Source organism: Rhynchophorus ferrugineus, unplaced genomic scaffold (assembly GCF_030347505.1).
Source record: "Rhynchophorus ferrugineus isolate W39M unplaced genomic scaffold, kcgeb_rfMv2 rfM1, whole genome shotgun sequence".
NCBI classification, from domain to species: domain Eukaryota; kingdom Metazoa; phylum Arthropoda; class Insecta; order Coleoptera; family Curculionidae; genus Rhynchophorus; species Rhynchophorus ferrugineus.
Window position 1 is genome coordinate 24,026,017 of NW_027472580.1, and position 18,879 is coordinate 24,044,895.

The window sequence follows — 18,879 nt, forward strand, 5'->3', positions numbered from 1 at the left end:
ATACTTAATAGTTCTGACAACGGTTTTCTATTTCGTTACACAAAATGTGGTTATTTTATGGTTAACTTTGAAACTTTGACATTATCTTATCATTATATATATATATATATATATATATATATATATATATATATATATATATATTAGAAACAACTTAAATACTTTGTATTGTATTTTTGTACATTTTAACCTATATTGCTAAACACTTTGATTGGTTGATTGTAAATTTAATCTAAATTGATTTATACATTTTAACATTTATTAAGTTTAAAAAAATTAGGATACATACTGGTAATATATAAAGCTTATAAAATGAGTGAAAATTATAATAGGAGGGTTGCTATTTATTTAAGTCTAATAATAAAAAACAGCAATTTATTAATAAAAATTGCTTTTCATTAAAAAAGTATCCTTTGCAGGAAAAAGTATTCTCCGTAATGATCAGTACACTAAAAGTGTACCATTCTTCCGAGAAACGTTAACCACACAATTTATTTTTGATATTCGGGATTAAAAAGTGATTTAGTGCCAAATAAGAGCTGTAAAATCATCGAATGGAATGTTTGGCCAGCTTGTGGTTCTTGTAGCCGATGTTTGACAGCTTGTTTGGTCATGGTGAGGGATGTTCCTTTGTTGCCGCTTCTTTTTTTACGGTTGTGATAAACAAATGGTTGGGTACCGTTCAGTATTCACATAGATCCAAGATTCGTCGCTAGTGTAGTCTTTGTAGACTTTGTACATTTCACACGTTTCACTAAGAATAGGGTTTCATTGTTATTAAAATATATTGTTTGTTCATATAGTAAAATCCATTAATATTCATAAAATAAATGTATCTCTCCCTCTCATTAAACCTTATCTTTGATAATTTGGTTAATCATTTTAAATGAGTTGTTTACATTATATTTCGTAATTAATACTACATGGTAATATACTTTAGATCCTTATTTAAGTAATGTCTGACATTTGTGATTGAACAGGATGTCTGCATGATATTGGGTCATTGCACATTTTATTAATGTTACGAAGTTTAATTATATTCATTTTACAATTTCCCTCAACATGGAAGTACGTTGATTGATTCACATTTGTTTTGATAATCTATATCGAAAACCATTGTCCTAGTCTAGAGGCATGAATTTTAGATATTTTTTCAAGTGAAATTAAGAAAATATGTTTTTACCACCTATTCTTTTGCCAGGCATTTATTAAGGTTTAAAAAAATTAGAGGCGTTCTTAGAAATCTCATAAATACCGTAGAAGTATCGTACAAAGTGAAAAAGTCAAACAAAATTTTTTGCCAAATTCAGCTGTAATATTTTCGAAAAAACGATAATTTTTGACCCTTTATTCCCAATTCTCTAAAAATAGTAAATACCAATGTAAAAAGAAGAATGTCTGCATGTGTAAAGCATATGAAATATCATATGAACTGTGTTGGAAAAAGTAGCTTCGAGAAAAACGTGTTTAAAATGTTGGATTCCGGCCGAGTTCGTTCAGATACATATCACTGATAATGCAATAATTAAAATTTTAATAAATCCCCTAAAGAGTATTTGATTTTAAAATTGGATTTTTTTGTTTCAAACTATATTCAAGTATTGGCACGAATAAGTGTTATTCGATGGAACATTCTGTAATTCAAGAATTTTGTGGTATACAAGCGTTGATGATTTTATTTAATATAATTGTCTCCAATTGTTTCGAAATATTAAAAATAGTAGATTTAGCATTGTTTTTTGAAAATTTTGATAAATCCCCTAAAGAGTATTTGATTTTAAAATTGGAATTTTTTGTTTCAAACTATTTTCAAGTATTGGCACGAATAAGTGTTATTCTATGGAACATTCTGTAATTCCAAGAATTTTATAGTATACAATCGTTGATGGTTTATTTAATATAATTGTCTCCAAATGTTTCGAAAAATTAAAAATAGTGGATTTGGCAATATAGGCATAATAGGAATTATTTGGAATAATAAAAGAAGAAAAAAAGAAGCAATTGTTTTCTCATCATGAACATGGTCAAGTGACTTTGTGATATATCTATGTGGGAACAGTCTCTTTTTGATTATTAGTTATTTCCAATGATTTCGATTATTACTGATTATTTGAACATGCTAAATTTAAGTCTATACTTTGATCCTGATAAATGTTTACTTTATCAAAACAATTTACAAATCTTTATATAATTTGCTTTAATATACTTGTGTATTATTCGGGTAACGATAATTCGGATAACGATTCGGGTCGCTTCGATAAAGCGACATACTTCTATGAAATGTTGTTTAATAAGGCAACGACCTTCTGCATTTCTCGATTTCTCCACAGAGAGTGCTAAGTGATTGTACAAACTGCAGTATTTTTGCGATGCAGCTTGATTGCAAACATTTTCTTTTAGATATGATTACTTTAATCGCAGATAACCAACGTATTGCTGAAGTAAAAAGATACAGAAAATTAAAAGATATGATATATGTTTTAATTCATCAACTTAAACATTGAATTTTAATTATGTTAAATGTTGCTGATTAGTTTGTCCGTTGTGGAATAGGTACCCTAAAATAATGTTCCGTTGCAGTGTTTAGTCCATACCAATCACTATAATTGGTTTCAAAACAAAAGTAAGATTCAGCCTTGATCGTTGACCGCAGTGTGTTATTTATCTGATTATTTAATTTGTTTGTCTCATGGCTATTTTTCTATTACGACATATTCGTTCTATATTTTACGTATCCATTTACTGTAATAACTAAAAATTGAATTTATTTCTGTTGGTATATTTTTTCATACTGGCAATTATGTGAGAATAAGTTCATGGTCAGTTATAGTTTCACTTTTTTCACAATAATTTACTATAAAAAAAATAATTTTTTAATATATATTTTAAAGTCTCCTTTTACCAACTATGGGTTTATCTGAACTGGACCTAATGTTTAAAGTGGGCTCCGAACCACGGTCCTCAGCATTAAGTCTACCGATTGGCGAGTGACCAACTTTAGAAATCATCCCAGAAGACATCCGGTCTTACCCAGCCTGGTTACTGGCGTGACTGGGATCATTTTCCTTGTCGGATTTTACACTCTTGCCTAGAATATTCACAAATTTTAAACAATCACAAACATAAATTTACGACCATGCCCCAGCAGGATTCGAACCCGCGGCTAAAAAAATGTATCAAAAGTTTAGGTTTCCCTAAAGATCAAAGAGGAAGGAAATATAAACGAAAAATGTACTATCAGAATTGTTATATTTGCTTTTAAAATGGATTTCAACTTTGGCAATCACTTTTATATGTATCATGTTAAAAAGAAACAAGCAGATTTTTGAATAAGGCTTAAAAAACTTACCAAAAGTTCTCCGCAGCCTTGTTAACAGCCTACAGTGCATTAGAAATGAGGACATCCGCAAAGTTTTAAAGGTATCAACGGCCAACGAAGAAATTAGAAGGATTGCGAAAAAGCCTCACGAAATATTGTGTGATGATAAAAACGTCGAAGTACTATAATTGCTTGACAACTAATATAATTTTTTATGAAGACTCTATCGTGTTTAGAACTATGTGGAGGGCACCATCAAATATTGATTAAGTTTAGGTCTCAAATATGGACATTAAAGCAATATAAAGGAAACATTACTAGATAGTTAGATAATAAGTATATAGTAACTAAGTGTAATATGTATGTCGTATGCATGCTTTGAGGCCCACAAGTAGAAAGTACTCATTGAAGGCCAGACAAGAACTATATGGTGAAGACACTACACTGAGTATACACTGAATCCTCTGTAACTTTTTAAATTAACGCCAGATACTAGAAGCTATGACTATTAGGTTAGGTTTAAGAAGGTTAGAACGTGACGTCAAATATAATAATTGTTAGGCTATTATTGAATGATATGTTATGATGTGTTTGTAGCAAAGTTGCAAATTATTTATCAGTTTAAAAGACTTAATAATTATTAACATTGACTGATCAATAAAAATCATAAAAAATATAAACAAAAAAATGAATGAAGCGATTTCAAATTATTGTAATTTATTCTAAATTATAAGGCATTAAAACTTGACCTTAATCGTTGACTATTATTTTTCTATTTTACTAACTGCGTTGTTTTTCTGATAATTACATTTCTGTTATGATGAATCTCAATATTTAGAAGCTTATTCTTCAATTTCAGAAAGCAATGTTTTCTATTCACTAAAAATATCGCTTGAAAATTAACTATATACTTAGATTAGCATTACACATGTTGTTATCGTGGTGATTTAAAAGTCGTAAACAAATACATATCGGAATAGACAACATAAGATATATGGTATTTGCGCACTTGATGTATTGGACGTGCGTTGAACGTATGGAATTAATGAAAACTAGCGATCACCCAGTGGTCCGAATTCGACCATACTATATTAAGTTAGTTATATTATTATTATAGTTAATTATATTATTTATTGTTGTAAGAGAATTGATTAAAATATATACTATTACTGATTATTATATAACAGTTCAATTGAATTTTGCCTACCATAATAAAACACATATTTTTGGCAAAATTAGTTATTTTTATTCAATATAATTCCCTTCAAGGGTGATACACTGATTATAGCGATCCTCTAACTTTTCAATGCCATTTCTGTAGTACGATTTGTCTTTTCCTTCAAAATAGGCCTCAGTTTCGGCGATCACCTTTTCATTCGACAAAAATTAGTCGCTGAGGCCAGATCTGGAGAATACGGTGGATGAGGAAGCAATTTAAAGCCCAATCCATGGATTTTTGCCATCATTTGGACTGACTTTTTTCGCGATTCGTAATTGCTGTTGATGGTCCTTCCCTTTTCAAGGTAGTTAATGAAAATTATTCCATGCGCATCCCATCAGATGCCATAACCTTGCCAGCCGATGGTTGCGTTTTGCCCACACTTTGGAGCGGGTTCATCGTGTGCAGTGGACTCGGATAACTGTCGATTGTACTTCGGAGTGAAATCATGGAGCCATGTTTCATCCATTGTCACATATTGACGCAAAACTCGTATTTATTACGGTTGATTAACTCGGTTAATTACGGTTGAATCATCAACTCGTTGTTTTTGGTCAAAAATGAGCTCGAGCGACACCTATTTTGCACAGAGCTTTCTCATACCCAAAAATTTGTGAATGATATGATGTACATGTTCAGTTGATATGTTTAGAGTGTCGGCTATTTCATTTAATTTCAATTTACGGTCATTCAAAACATTATGTGGATTTTTTTAATGTTTTCATCGGTAACAACCTCTTTTGGGCGTCCACTGCGTTCACCGTCTTCGGTGCTCATTTCACCACGTCTCAACTAAACATACCAATCCTTGATGGTTGATTTTCATGGGGCAGTGTTCGGAAACTGGCCATCAAGCCAAGTTTTTGCTTCAACTGTATTTTTCCCTTGTAAAGCAATATTTTATCAACATGCGAAATCCGTTTTTATCCATTTTTTCACAATAACAAAAGTTGCTTCACTCAAAATGCTGTAATTCACAAGCTAATGATCCGACAGCTATCAAATTTACACACGCATCTTTTGAGGGTTAGGGCTAACTAAAAAACATATGGATTTAATTTTAGTAGCATTAGTTTTCAATTGAACTGTTACAAACATGCTTGTTAACATTATTTTTCTGGAATATAGGTGAGTTAAATATTTTTATATAATAATTTCTCCAAATCCCCATAACAAAATATTAATAAGTGTAAAATAATAAAGCACAAAAATTATGACAAAAGTTATATAATTAAAATCATTTTTAAAACTGTAGGGATTTCAGAACACCAAATACAACAATATAAGTAAAAATGATAAATATTCTTTACTTTATTTTTTAATTATATATATATTGAATAATAATTCAAACCGTAGCTACACTTAATAAAGGTATATTAAAACAACTTTATAACCAGCATGATATGAATTATTAGCTTTTAAGCAACCATGTTTATCAAGCAATATAAAAAGATAAAAAATATATATTATTGCATAATCCCGTTGAATTGTATAAAAGTATTAAAACTAATTCAAGTAACCTATTATAATTCTTCATATTTTACTGCATAAAGATTTTCATTCAAAACAATTATACTTTAGGCTATATGACATGGGCTCGGTGAATGGAGGTAAAACGAAATGAGACAGTGGTGTTTACATTATGTGACCGTTATTTATTGGCACTATAATAAATGTAGAAAATACAAAATAGATAAAACGGATGGCAGCGGTGTTACCTGGTGACGAGGCTTGGGCATTCGATGGTGGCACGTCTAAACCAAACGACGGTCGGTTACTGAATGATCGAAATACCCTTCAATAACATCCCAGATAAACGTCTCGGGGTTGCCAGCTATTCGTTATCGTGTTCTAGTTGGCGCTGCTGGCACCCCGCCCGTGTTCAACATCTGGGATTATATTTCTGGGTACTTTATTGACCGTTATTCCACGATGTAAAATTCGACATGCCTCAAGGTCGCTACAATACCATGGCTTATTTGATAAAAGAGCAATTTACTTATAATCGGATAAAATTGCAGTCTTTTACTTTCAAGGCAATGTGTATTGTCTATTTTATGTTCTTTTACTAGTTTATCAAAGCCCTTTCTGTAAGCAAATTTATTTACTTCAGTCTTCTTCGGGTACGTCATTTCTAGTTTCCCTCTTTGCTTTCAACTTTGTTGTATTACACATCTGATTAAATTCATCTACAACGAATCTTTAGTATTCTTTGCAAAATTCATTTTAACTCATTGATGTACAAATATAATTTTTTTACATGCAATTTTCACGCAGTGCTTTATTACTAAAGACATTTACTCATAAAACCTGAAGTTAGGGAATCAACACCAATAAAATTTACAGAAAAATCTCAGTAACTTTATAAATACCCCTAGCACGATTATGTACTATGTCTCTAGAACTGTATCGATTATTATCAGTTCTAAAGCAAGTATACTTTTTCTCAGCTATTCTGTTTTCCATATATTAAATTCGTTGACATCTTAAATTTTAAAATAGATTGATTAATACTGTTAATCTGAAAATGCTGCTTGCTAAAATCTAAATATCTTGAGAACACAGAACAAATGATATTTGTAATTCTAGACTTTATCACCGTATATTAGGATGAAATTTTTGTATGTCATGTTTTTCTTTCGCAGCTGTAACTTGCGTAGTGAAACTTGATATTCCTACAAAATTGTAAGATGTAACTTTATATTCTTAATATATTTTTATCTCAACTCTTTAATAGCTCCAATAATACTGGAACAATAAAAAGAATACAAAATCATAAAGAATATGGCTTAAAATTAAATAACATGGTATAATAACTTTTCAACTTACTCATTTTAAATACAAAAGGTAGTGTTTTGCCTTAAGACTTGAACTTATTTGGCCGGAATTTTGCGGCACAACGTTGTCAGATTTTAAACATCCACATTATACGCCCTTGGTCGGTTTACGTGCAACATAATATACGAATAATCTATCGTATAACAGTTGGAGCTGACAGCACGTCGACCAGGTCCAATGAAAGTAGTATAAGTATTCGTTTATATATTTTGTGTCAGCTATCTGACGGTTATACCTGGTTGCTTGATTTGAGCACATTTATTTTTATTGGATTTTACGAATTTGCAACCCATATTAAGCCGACTAATATATGGATTAGTTATTATCTCTATTTTAAATGAGATGTTATACGTACATATCGGACTTGTACGAACTAAATTCAGTTTAGGATTTTGCAGTAGACTAAAATCTATGTAGGTAGTGAAAAAATATTACAATCGGTCCGATAAATACAAGTGGGTGCCTACTTGTATAGATGATTATGTTTTCTTGATCTTGATATGTTCCCACACTTATTGATAAATATTATTTACTCTTAAAGTAACTGTGAATTATTAGATTGTAAATATACGAGGATTGCTAGTCATGTTTATGGATTTTGTTGGATGCACGGATAATAATCTATTCATATACGAAATTATATTTATTGTGTTTCAAAATATTTTCGTTTTATCCTTATTCAATTCTAATGGAAGCAACTTGTTGAATCAAAAATAGTCAATGATTACCAAATCAGTGTCAATCATCTCAATATTCTAGCCGGTCGAAAATCCAATTGTTGTTAATCCTTCCTTTTGGAGAATGATTCGTTTCTTGGACTATTTCCGAGTTATTCCGAAGATTTTGGCTGGCACACCATTCAAAATTGAGGTCCACGAACTACTTTTGTTTGTTGGATATTGTTCTTTTTTCGTAGACCTATATCCGTGATTCGTCATCAGTACCTATGTTATACACAATACTGTATTTTGTGATTTAATGTTTCCAAATATGTGAAGTAAATTTTTATTGAAAGTTATAATTACTAATTTACAAAGAAGGAAACTTTTCAAAAGTTTTTACAAGATAAAATATTTATACTGTTGAACAAATAAAATATTATCTCAAAGTCGCATTATCTAAAATAAAAACATTAAATATTTTTTTTAGATATCGATTCATAATCTTAAATTGTTCAATAAGTTCCTGTAGCAACACACTAATTTCGTCAGGAGTAGAATTAAAATTTTAATACTTCATAATTCATAAGAATAATATAAGAATACCTAGCTTTTAGATTAAGTTTTATAATTTTTTCCAGGTTCAAATTAAATAAAATTTGAAATTAAAGTAAAAAAAGGCAAAGATAGATATAGGACATGAAACATCCCAGTGCCACTTTTAGTGGCTTAAAGGAGTGTCCAAAAATCATAAATATCTAAGAAACTAAGTAAAAATCTAAGTGTTCTTTAACTGACAAAATAGTTAATTCAGGATATTGTTCTCACCTTTTAGTGTTATTAACCAATATATTACTACTCAACATTGATATTTAATTAAAATAAAATATACATCCCTGAAAATAAGTTAATTATGGTTCTTAAAGAGATAATAAAATATAAGTTTAAGTTACAAATTATTTGTTAGATCTTGTTTTGGCCGAATCGAATTTAAACCGATATTCAAAATAATTCAAGCATTGCAAAATAATTGCTGTTTACAACTGATTATATTTGTATAGAAAGATTTGACATTGAAGAACCGAAACACTATAATTAAATGATATTGTTAAAATCCAAATAATACAGCGATAAAAGTGTTTTGTACAAATTTATCTCAGATTACTTTGAACTATGTAAACATAATTTAGAGTAGAATGATTTATGTTATTAAATCTATAGCCATATAACTTATAAGTATAGTATATATAAGTTTGTTTTATCTGTATTTTCGACAATTTTTTATGTGAAATTGAAATGAAATAATCCTTTTACCAGGTTTGTTATTTAAGATAACCAAATGATTTATTAATTTTATAACGCCGATAAAAAAATTTAGGAGGCCGGTGTCACTGCTCGATCGATTATTTTTTGTTTTTTCTGTTTGTGAATTACGATAATGAATGAATAACTATAATGAACGATAATGAAGATAATGAAACTGACTTAGTCGTTTAATTTAAGTCGATCGATCTTCAAGGCATGTTGTAAATATCCAATACCATGGTAGGGTTTTCTAGATAATAAGTCAGTTGCAATAAGTTTTTGTTATAAATACACATTTACAATTGAAGTTCATTTTTATTTTGGAGGATATGTTGTACAACAAATAAAGTAACTATAGTCTATTCAAAGCTTTTTTAGTAATGCATCATAGATATTTGTGACGTCGAAATATTGTAATGTTGCCGAATTAACCTCCGAGTTTTAGTTCAGTTTGGCTTTGACATAGAAAAAATTCTAATCTAAATAAAGTAATTGAACAAAAATATTATGAAATATAATTTATTTTAACATTGTAGTAAATCTAATACATATATTATCGAACGACTTAAAACTACAATTGAAGACACAGCTACAATAGTTTGTAGGTTAGATTTGTTTTATTTACATCTAACTCTTTTCCACGCCATCCATGAGGTAGAGTTTCTAGACGCGTTTTTTTATGCAGTGGTATCCCCCTGGAGGCTTAACCCACCTAATTAACAATTGTATATCTCAGAAATGTATTTTTCATTCATTCGAAAACATATTTACTTTTTTCGTTTAATTCTTGTTTTCGTCAATGGTTTGTTTACTTGTCAAGTCATCTTGGTATCACTGTATATTTTATTTCTTCTGCTACTATTTGTGTACACCATTCTTCATAAAATTAATCACACAATTCTGCCTAACGCATTTACCATATCTACAAAACAGTTAATATTCATTCTCTCCTCATATGTTGTAACCTAATGCTCATGTTTAACAATTACAATCATATCTGTACACACAAATCTTTCACGCCCTACAATACCATTTTCTACAGTTATTTTCAATTAATTGACTCTCATCACTCTGTCTCAGGAACTTCTAGCATTGCACAGCATTATCACATATCCTGAAAGTTTCCTTCAGTCACTTTCACTTTCCCACTCATTGTCCAATTCAATCACTAAACTGTTAATTTCGAATCAGTCTGAAACATGTTCACAATTCCACCATTTATCAATTACTTCTGTATATCTAATTGAGTACATCCAAACCCAAGGTGTTATGTTTTTCCATCAATTTTTGTTGTCTACACTTTTTTTGTTACCGTCTTGCCAAGAGTGCCACAATGAACCATTTTGAAATATCTAGGTTTCATCAATATACACAAATTCAAATAGTTTATCTTACTTGGTCTTATTTTATGCCTTTAAAAATTTAATTATTTTTATGTCTGGAAGTTATATTAAACCTCTTCGTGGGTTATCTTTACACCATTTAAACCCTATGCCCTGTAAGAGTGTATAAAAGGATGTCTTACATCGCTCAAAGAGCTGCATGTCCCTAATTTTTTTATGTATACTTTTCAGACAGACAATTTTCTCTAAAATAATTTTGTTAAATTATGGTTATATCGATAAAATAGTTTGTGTACTTACTCTTCTTATACATTTCGTATATTTGGTGTTGAATAGAGCCAATATCAAGATCGTCAAGATTCGTCACCCACTTTGTATGTAGACGGGTTTTCTTGGGTGAATCTAACTTATTATTTTTCATTTTGTAAGCGATGTTATTCACAGTACTCACAGTAAAATTTAGCCCGGCAGCAACCCGCTAAAAACATTTTCAATAAAATTGTAGAGATTTATATTATTTAATAGCATCAATAATTACCTCTCTAACGGAATTTACCAGCAAAAGGGGGCTTCCATTATCTCGTTCCTTTTCGAAATAACCTATTAACAATATTTATTGTTTTCGTCATTTTCAAACAAAGTAATATGATATATTACGCTGCAACTTAAATATAACTTATCAACTATTATAACTTATCAAAATAATCAAACGGCTAAAATAACGCTTGCCGGTTTATAACCTGTAGTAATTATAACTAATATTTTGAATAATTTAGGGTACATCTATCAACCAGGCGGCGACCGGCTGTCAGATATATGAGCAATTCTTAAAAGTAATAGTGATAAGAAATTTTAACTCTTACCTATAAATTATTGTTGCTGTATAATTAACTGTAGTTTTTAGATTTGCTATAATTTTAAAATAAATTATATTTAATAATATTTTTGTTCAATTATTTTATTTAGATTAGAATTTTTTTTATGTCAAAGCTAAACTGAACTAAAACTCAGAGTTAATTCGGCAACATTGCAATATTTCGACGTCACAAATATTCATGATGCATTACTAAAAAACGAATAGACTACATAGACTTTGGGTGGTAGGAAAGCTATTTTAGTCATATCATTGTATTGTGAGGTTGCTAGTTGGATCTTTAAAGTTTAACAAATTTTAGTGTGTATATCATGGCCTAATGTATCAAACAAACAGTTTACTGATTTACTAATTTTAGTATTTATTTTAAACGATTTCAATAATCTCGAGTTTATGGTTTTATTAGTATGTAGTTAATCTACTACCAAAATTTCTTTTACATCTTAAACATATGACGCGCATACTTTCTTTAGATAATTTTTGAGTACGAACTGACTTAAATCTTAGAGTCAGATTTACATGTTCAGTCTCTTTATTTTGATTCGCGATTATCCTGGAAGTTCTAAACCTCATTTATAGTCGTAAAATAGAGTAGAAAATTATTTCAACTCATTTAAAGCCTCACTTGAAGTGTTAATATTTCATCATTAGTGATTATTATTCCTATATATTATATGGTATATAGTATTATATAGAGATGATGTTTTTATAATTTTTATAAATTAAATGTTAAAAAGTTATTGAATGTTTGCCCTACAGTAAACGAATAGGTGATGTGTAACAAAATTTATACCTCTCAAAAATAGTGTCTTTTCTTCATTACTGAGTAACAGTTTTGGTGACTTTCTAAAAATAATTTAAATTTTTTTTTATATAATGTAATAAAATGTTTTCTTTAACGATTGAATCGGTTTTTGAAAATAAGCTTCAATAATATTGTGCAATAATTACATTACATATTGTCATTTGATTATATTTTTGTAATTTATTAGATACTGACAGTTGAAAAATGAGCCTAACAAAAACATTTGATAATTTTTTTTACATGTTATCTTTCACAATTAATTTATATTTAGAATTGTATAGGCCTACAAATTAGTTTTAAAGGTCTTCTGTTATTTCAAGATTTATTGTAAAAAATCGGTATTGTTCAGCCATAGCCGCTCTTTTCCCATTATTCATGTGGTTAGTTAAACGCATCAATTGTAGTTGAAGCAATTCCCATTGATGGTTTCATCGAGTAATGCCTTCTAAATCTCGTCTTAATTTTTTTTAGTAATGCAAAATGCAGGAGCAGGTGTTCGGTGTCAAAATTATACTTTTTAAAACGTAGAACCCAGTATTCATGTTAAAATTAATGGGGTATGGTTAACATTAGCTCCACACTCCTTGACACCGTTGATATAAGTAAAAAAAATTCTAAATATAATTTACTGATGAATCTAAACATTTTCAACGCATTGAAAAAATGTATGTTCACACTTAAGCGAAAGTTGTTGTGTTGTGTGTCGTTAAGTACAAATGAATGTTATCGAGTTTGTACAAATGAAGCATCTCATTCATGCCCCCCTAATTGCACAGCAGAACCAGCCTTCTTTGAGTACTTGATATAATTAGTCAATAGTGAGAGTCAATTAAGTTCTGTTCGGTAAATTTATTGAAAATAGCAACTTTGAGTGACTCCCAGTCAAACTAAAAATTATTGCGGAGAAAACTTGTTATTTCAGGGGATATTTTATCCGGAACCATATTTTACCCTTTTTAAAGTTATTGAAAATGGCCACTTAAGTTTGAGAGAACTAGTTGCTGCTGCATTTTAAGCTTTTGTCTAGAGCATCAAACGTTATTCCTCGAATACTACAGATATGTGACAATCTTCCTCAGAAATTCAACCTTGTAGAGGTTGCTGAAGATATGCTGGAAAAAGTTAATTTCGAACACCACATTCACAAATCGCATTTTAATTTTAATTAAGACATGGGCACACGAATTTGATATGTAAATCAATCAAAACACTTTGAAATGGATCCGATATCGAAAAAAAAAACGTCAAAGTCGATCAAAATCAAGATTATGTTGTCTGTTTATTTATATTATTACGGTATTGTATATTTGAAATTCTTCCAAAAGATAAAATGGCAAATAAAAAAATATTTGGATATTATTCAAAGATTTCGTCGAAATGTATCAATTTGGGTAAAAAAACTCTTGAAGTTTACATGACCAGCTAAGAAGGTTTTTACTATGATAATTCAATAAGAAAACATTTTAATTCTTATTCAATATTCTCTTATATATAAGTTTGACTTAATTTGTTTAATTCTATTTACTTCCTTTTCAGTGTCATAGTTCACATTAATATGATTTGGATCATATTGGCAGCAGTGCTTGCTGCCCTCATGTGGTACGTCTTTGTTAAACCTCTGCACTATTGGTCAGATCGGGGTGTCAAACAATCAAAGCCATGGGTGTTTTTCGGCGATAGCTGGGTGACTATCTTCAGGAGACAAAGCTTCAGCGAATTCGTCCAATGGGTCTACAATATGCATCCTACCAGCAGGTAAATTCTACAGTTCTTGATTAAATTTTAATACTTTTCAGTTTATTTCTTGCAGGTACTCTGGTTTTTACCAGTTTTACACGCCCACCTTAGTTCTGCGTGACCCCGAACTGATTAAGCAAATCACCGTCAAGGATTTCGATCACTTCACTGATCACCGAAGTTTTGTTGATCCCGATGCTGATCCATTGTGGGGCAGGAATTTGTTCTCTTTGAAAGGGCAGAAATGGAGGGAGATGAGAGCAACGTTGAGTGGTTCTTTTACCGGTAGTAAGATGAAGACCATGTTCAATTTGATGAACGAGGCTGCTGATAATTTCGTTCAGTATTTCTTGGACAAAAATGAAGATCTAATCGAATTGGAAATGAAAGATACTTATACGAGGTGAGTTTTAAAGAATATTTAAATTTTTCCAAGTACATTTCATTATACTAGAAGTATGTTGTCAAAAACGTAATTTAGGACCAAGAGCAGTGGTTTAGAGCCTACGTTAAACGGTAGGATGATAGTACGTATACTACAAGTTTTTAAAGAATTTTTTCTTAAAATTATTCTTTGGATACTATTTAAAATTGATGGCTCTTAGTTAATTTAGTTTGTAAATGACCATTATTTAAACAACTGCAAAAAAATTAATATTGAAAACATTATCCATGCTTGAGGATAACTTAGAAATGGTGCATAGGATTATATTAGGCCATAGACAAGCACGATAAGAGCTTTAAAGGATGATTTGTTCGTATCATCACTGTTGTAGCCCTGCAGCTATTTCAATGCAAAATAAGGCATATAGCTCTAACCTAGTAACATAGAAAAATAATTGTGCTGGTAGTCATGCTGTGTATAGTCATTGTAAAATATTAATTTCGAGCATTTTATATGAGGTTATACGTCATTCAATAAGTGGATTTATAGAAAAAAATACTATAGATTAATTTAAACAAATTGTCGATTTTAATATTTTATGTGCTGTATTTGAAATTGTTACTGATTTTTCTGGTGGTAAACTATTGTAAAATATATATTTGTTTAAAGTATAATACATACCTTATACATATAAATATTGAAAAAATTAATTAAAATTAATTACTATAAATTAAAAATTAAAAGTTAATTTTGGTTATTAATTTTAAATTACGGTTTTATTATTTCTAATAGATATAACTTGTATTTTGTATTCTAGTAAATATAATGTCTCGGTTTGCTGATTTACAAACTGAAAATATGTAATTCCTCGTGTGATTATATTCTTATTGTCCTCTTTCAGATATACTAATGATGTTATTGCAACCACTGCCTTTGGCATCAAGGTTGATTCATTGACCCAGCCAGAGAATACTTTCTACATGATGGGCAAAAAAATGACGAATTTCTCCGGAATTCTGACCAGTCTGAAATTTTTTGGTTATTTTCTAATACCATCGCTTTACAAGGTATGTTTTATTTATCGACAAATAAATATGTGTTAATATAATCTTATTTGACTCTTGAGTCTTGTTTAGATTATATTAATAATCGTTCTATTTTCTATGTTACTAATATTTTCTGTATGGAATGTCGATGTTTCTTATTTATTGTACTTAGTATTTATTTATTATACTTATATTTATTACTATATTGTACAGTAAGATTTTGTTTCCTCTCATTGGATTCTCCATATTTTTTGTTCAACAATATTTTAGAGGCAATAAGTATTTGCAATTTTTGTGTCGCTACTCTAAGGCCAGTTGGTACTACTAAAATAAATAATTAATACTAAAAGTAATACTAAAATTGCATTATAGGTAGAAAAACGGTAGAATTCGCAAATGTAGTAGCTAGTGTGCCGTGTTTTAACTGTATACCACAGTTAAATGACAGGTATAAAATAGCTTCTAAGATACTAGATCAACATACGTTTATTTCTGTTTTTCTCTGAAGTGTCTTTCGAATATGCACGGTTTATGTAAAATTTGGACCCATTTAAGTGGAAGCTACATTTATATGTTTATATTGTTCAACTTTATAAATATAATTATAAAAGTTTTTTACAGAATATATCAATGAGTAGACTTTATTGTTTTCTAATTATTTTCGTCAGTAATTTTCCTACTTGATGGATTGTCAGATTAAAATAGTTTAAAATAAAAGGTAGTGAAGATATAATATGAAACATAAAACCTTTTGACGAAATCACTTGACTACATATCTCATAAATTTCAGCTTAAAAGAACTATTGATAAAATATTTAGCTTTTATTATAGATTTTTTATAGAACATTTGAAGTTGATTTAATTCTCCAATGATTATATTAAATCCAGAAGCTATTTTATTTTCGATACTTGTTTTATATTTTACTTCAAGTTTAAGAGACTATTCCATACTATCCTAAGATATTATTTACTATGTCTACCTAATAATAATTTCCATACTTATTTCTATTATATTATGCTTAATACAACATGTATTATCGAAAATAATTCTTGTATTCGACTTTATTCGTCGTCTGTTAAGTTGCTCCTTATCCTCTTCTTTCTGCATTGAAATCATCAATTCAAAGTGCGCTATATATATTTCGTATTTTTTTTTAATTTCTTATTTTTTATTTTTTATAGATTTTTAACTAACGAAAAACTTTTATTTTCATTCTTCATTCATTCTTCAGCACTATAAATAATAATTTTAACCAAATACACTAATTAAATACAAGAGAAACATTGACAAACAAACTTTTTGTCTCATTATATAGTAATATTTCCTTCTTGTCAATTTCAGAAATTGAAAATATCCATTTTGGATAAATCGGCTTCGGAATTCTTCCGAACTATCATAAATGAAACCATCCACACCAGAGAAGAACAGGGTATTGTTCGTCCTGATATGATAAACATGTTATTGGAAGCCAGAAAAGGCATCAAACAAGATGATAACGATACAGCTCAGGATAATCAAGATACCGGATTTGCTACTGCTCAGGAATCACATGATATAAGTAAGTAATTTGGATGAATACGCATCCTCGCGGTATAATTCTTCCCCAAAAACGTTAGAATATGCAGGAATAACAGGCCCATGAAGTTTGCTACTTAAAATCAGCTATAGTCGTATAATAGGAATCGTGATTAAAATATAGAACAGCTTATTAATAAATGAATTAAGTTAAACAATCCTGAAAGAAATGTAAGAAAATACAAATTTGAAAGCTAACGGACATGATAGTGGAAAACTAGTATTCACGTTATAAAATTTAATTAACCTCACTTATGATTTCCAGTACCAATTTATCAAGTTCCTCAATAAATCGAATGAAATGCCAAAAAATTGCTGATTCCTCACAAATTACCCTCAAAATTATTTCAATAAATAAAACAAGTCTCAATTGTGTAAATAATATTTATTTTGTATCTTTTCTTGATATGGAATATAGAGTAAAGTTAGGAATTATAACGTTACACATTTTTCTAAATTTTCTTGCAATGATTTTGCTTGATGGGTTGAATTTCTCAATCCCTTCCCTGGTTTCCATTAAAGACACTATAGTATCTGTATTTATTCGATATGACTTCTCAGCTTTTATATTTTAGGAGCATTTACCATTAATGATCTTCATGAAATAAAGCTCATGTGATCATAATCCAACATAGCAGAGTTCGTCACATGTCATCTAATTTTTGTGCTATGACAGATTTATGAAGTACTGTAAATCGTTTCAGCACTGATACATTTGTAGCGGTTGAGTTTCTGATGGATATATAGAGGATATAAAAGAAAATATAGTGTCGCTGAAAACAAATACGCCTGACGTCTGACGTCAATACAATATACAATTCTTGGCGTGTTCTTTAGAAACATGCAATGGCAACACGAGGTACATTTTCACCTTTTTTCAAATTTTCCATACTTTCTCCAGCTTTTAATTCAGTGGATATTTCGTCTAAACCTAGAATATGTGTTTTTGAAACTGTTTGAGTCAACGTTAAAAATATTAGCACATATGCACGCAATTTGCAAAGAAGGGTTAGTTTAAATCAGAAAAATTTAAACATTGTATTGAAATTCATTAGAGTGAAGTACATAATACATTGCATTTGATTCAATTATCAGTAATCAAACAGGGACAAGCATATTATCTGGAAGCTCAAATGTTATCATACTAGGTGCACTAAGTTAAAATATGGTGAATTGGTATTGATATTTAACAAATAATTTCGTTTTGAACAAGGCTTTTGTGCGATTTTTACATTTTTACAAGTTATTACGGAAACTAGAAGTATTTATTTAACATTAGTAGAAATATTTTTGATAATATAATGTGGTATTGAACATTTGTTTTAATTTTTTTTTTCAGCTAAATTCCGCCAACTTAAAAACCTGACAAACGACGATATCACCTCACAAGCTCTAATCTTTTTCTTCGCTGGCTTTGACACGATTTCAACGGCCATGTGCTTTGGTTCGTACGAGTTGGCAGTTAATAAAGACATACAAGATAGATTGAGGGATGAAATTAGGACAACTTATGAGGAGAATAATGGCAAGATTACATATGAGGTTTTGTTAAAGATGAAGTACATGGACATGGTTGTGTCTGGTAAGCCATTTTTATTTGCTTATGGGTCTGCTTTTTTTGCACTTATCGGTGTTTTGCTTTGGTTTGGCTTTGGTTTGGGTTTATTTTAGTTCAAAATCCATTCAAGTCAATTGATCATTTCGGTATTAATTGTAAGTTATTTAATAATTTCTTGGTGCACTATATATTCATATAAATAGAAATTCGATGAT

The 18,879-nt window shown here is 29.7% G+C and overlaps 1 protein-coding gene and 2 long non-coding RNA genes across 11 annotated transcripts in view; 2 read left to right on the forward strand and 1 right to left on the reverse strand.

Annotated features, from left to right (window-relative positions):
* LOC143206535 (uncharacterized) overlaps positions 1–18,879 on the forward strand; it is a 553,256-nt gene that overhangs the window by 455,798 nt on the left and 78,579 nt on the right. The window lies entirely within an intron of this gene.
* LOC143206526 (cytochrome P450 9e2) overlaps positions 1–18,879 on the forward strand; it is a 42,688-nt gene that overhangs the window by 3,926 nt on the left and 19,883 nt on the right. For 7 of the 9 annotated variants that reach the window (XM_076419116.1, XM_076419120.1, XM_076419119.1 and 4 more), the window contains exons 2-6: positions 13,899–14,117; positions 14,173–14,502; positions 15,386–15,551; positions 16,873–17,089; positions 18,446–18,688. In XM_076419116.1, the coding sequence (XP_076275231.1) occupies positions 13,918–14,117; positions 14,173–14,502; positions 15,386–15,551; positions 16,873–17,089; positions 18,446–18,688 (1,156 nt within the window). In that variant the 5' untranslated portion in view covers positions 13,899–13,917. Of the gene's footprint in view, positions 1–9,251; positions 9,353–13,898; positions 14,118–14,172; positions 14,503–15,385; positions 15,552–16,872; positions 17,090–18,445; positions 18,689–18,879 lie in introns of those variants that run through there. The other 2 variants (XM_076419115.1, XM_076419112.1) reach the window with 1 other exon arrangement.
* Positions 9,844–11,361, reverse strand: LOC143206533 (uncharacterized). Its single transcript, XR_013008445.1, has 5 exons — positions 11,222–11,361; positions 10,984–11,161; positions 10,866–10,928; positions 10,112–10,262; positions 9,844–10,052 (listed from the first exon to the last, which is right to left on the reverse strand). It is a non-coding gene; the product is annotated as an uncharacterized LOC143206533 (long non-coding RNA).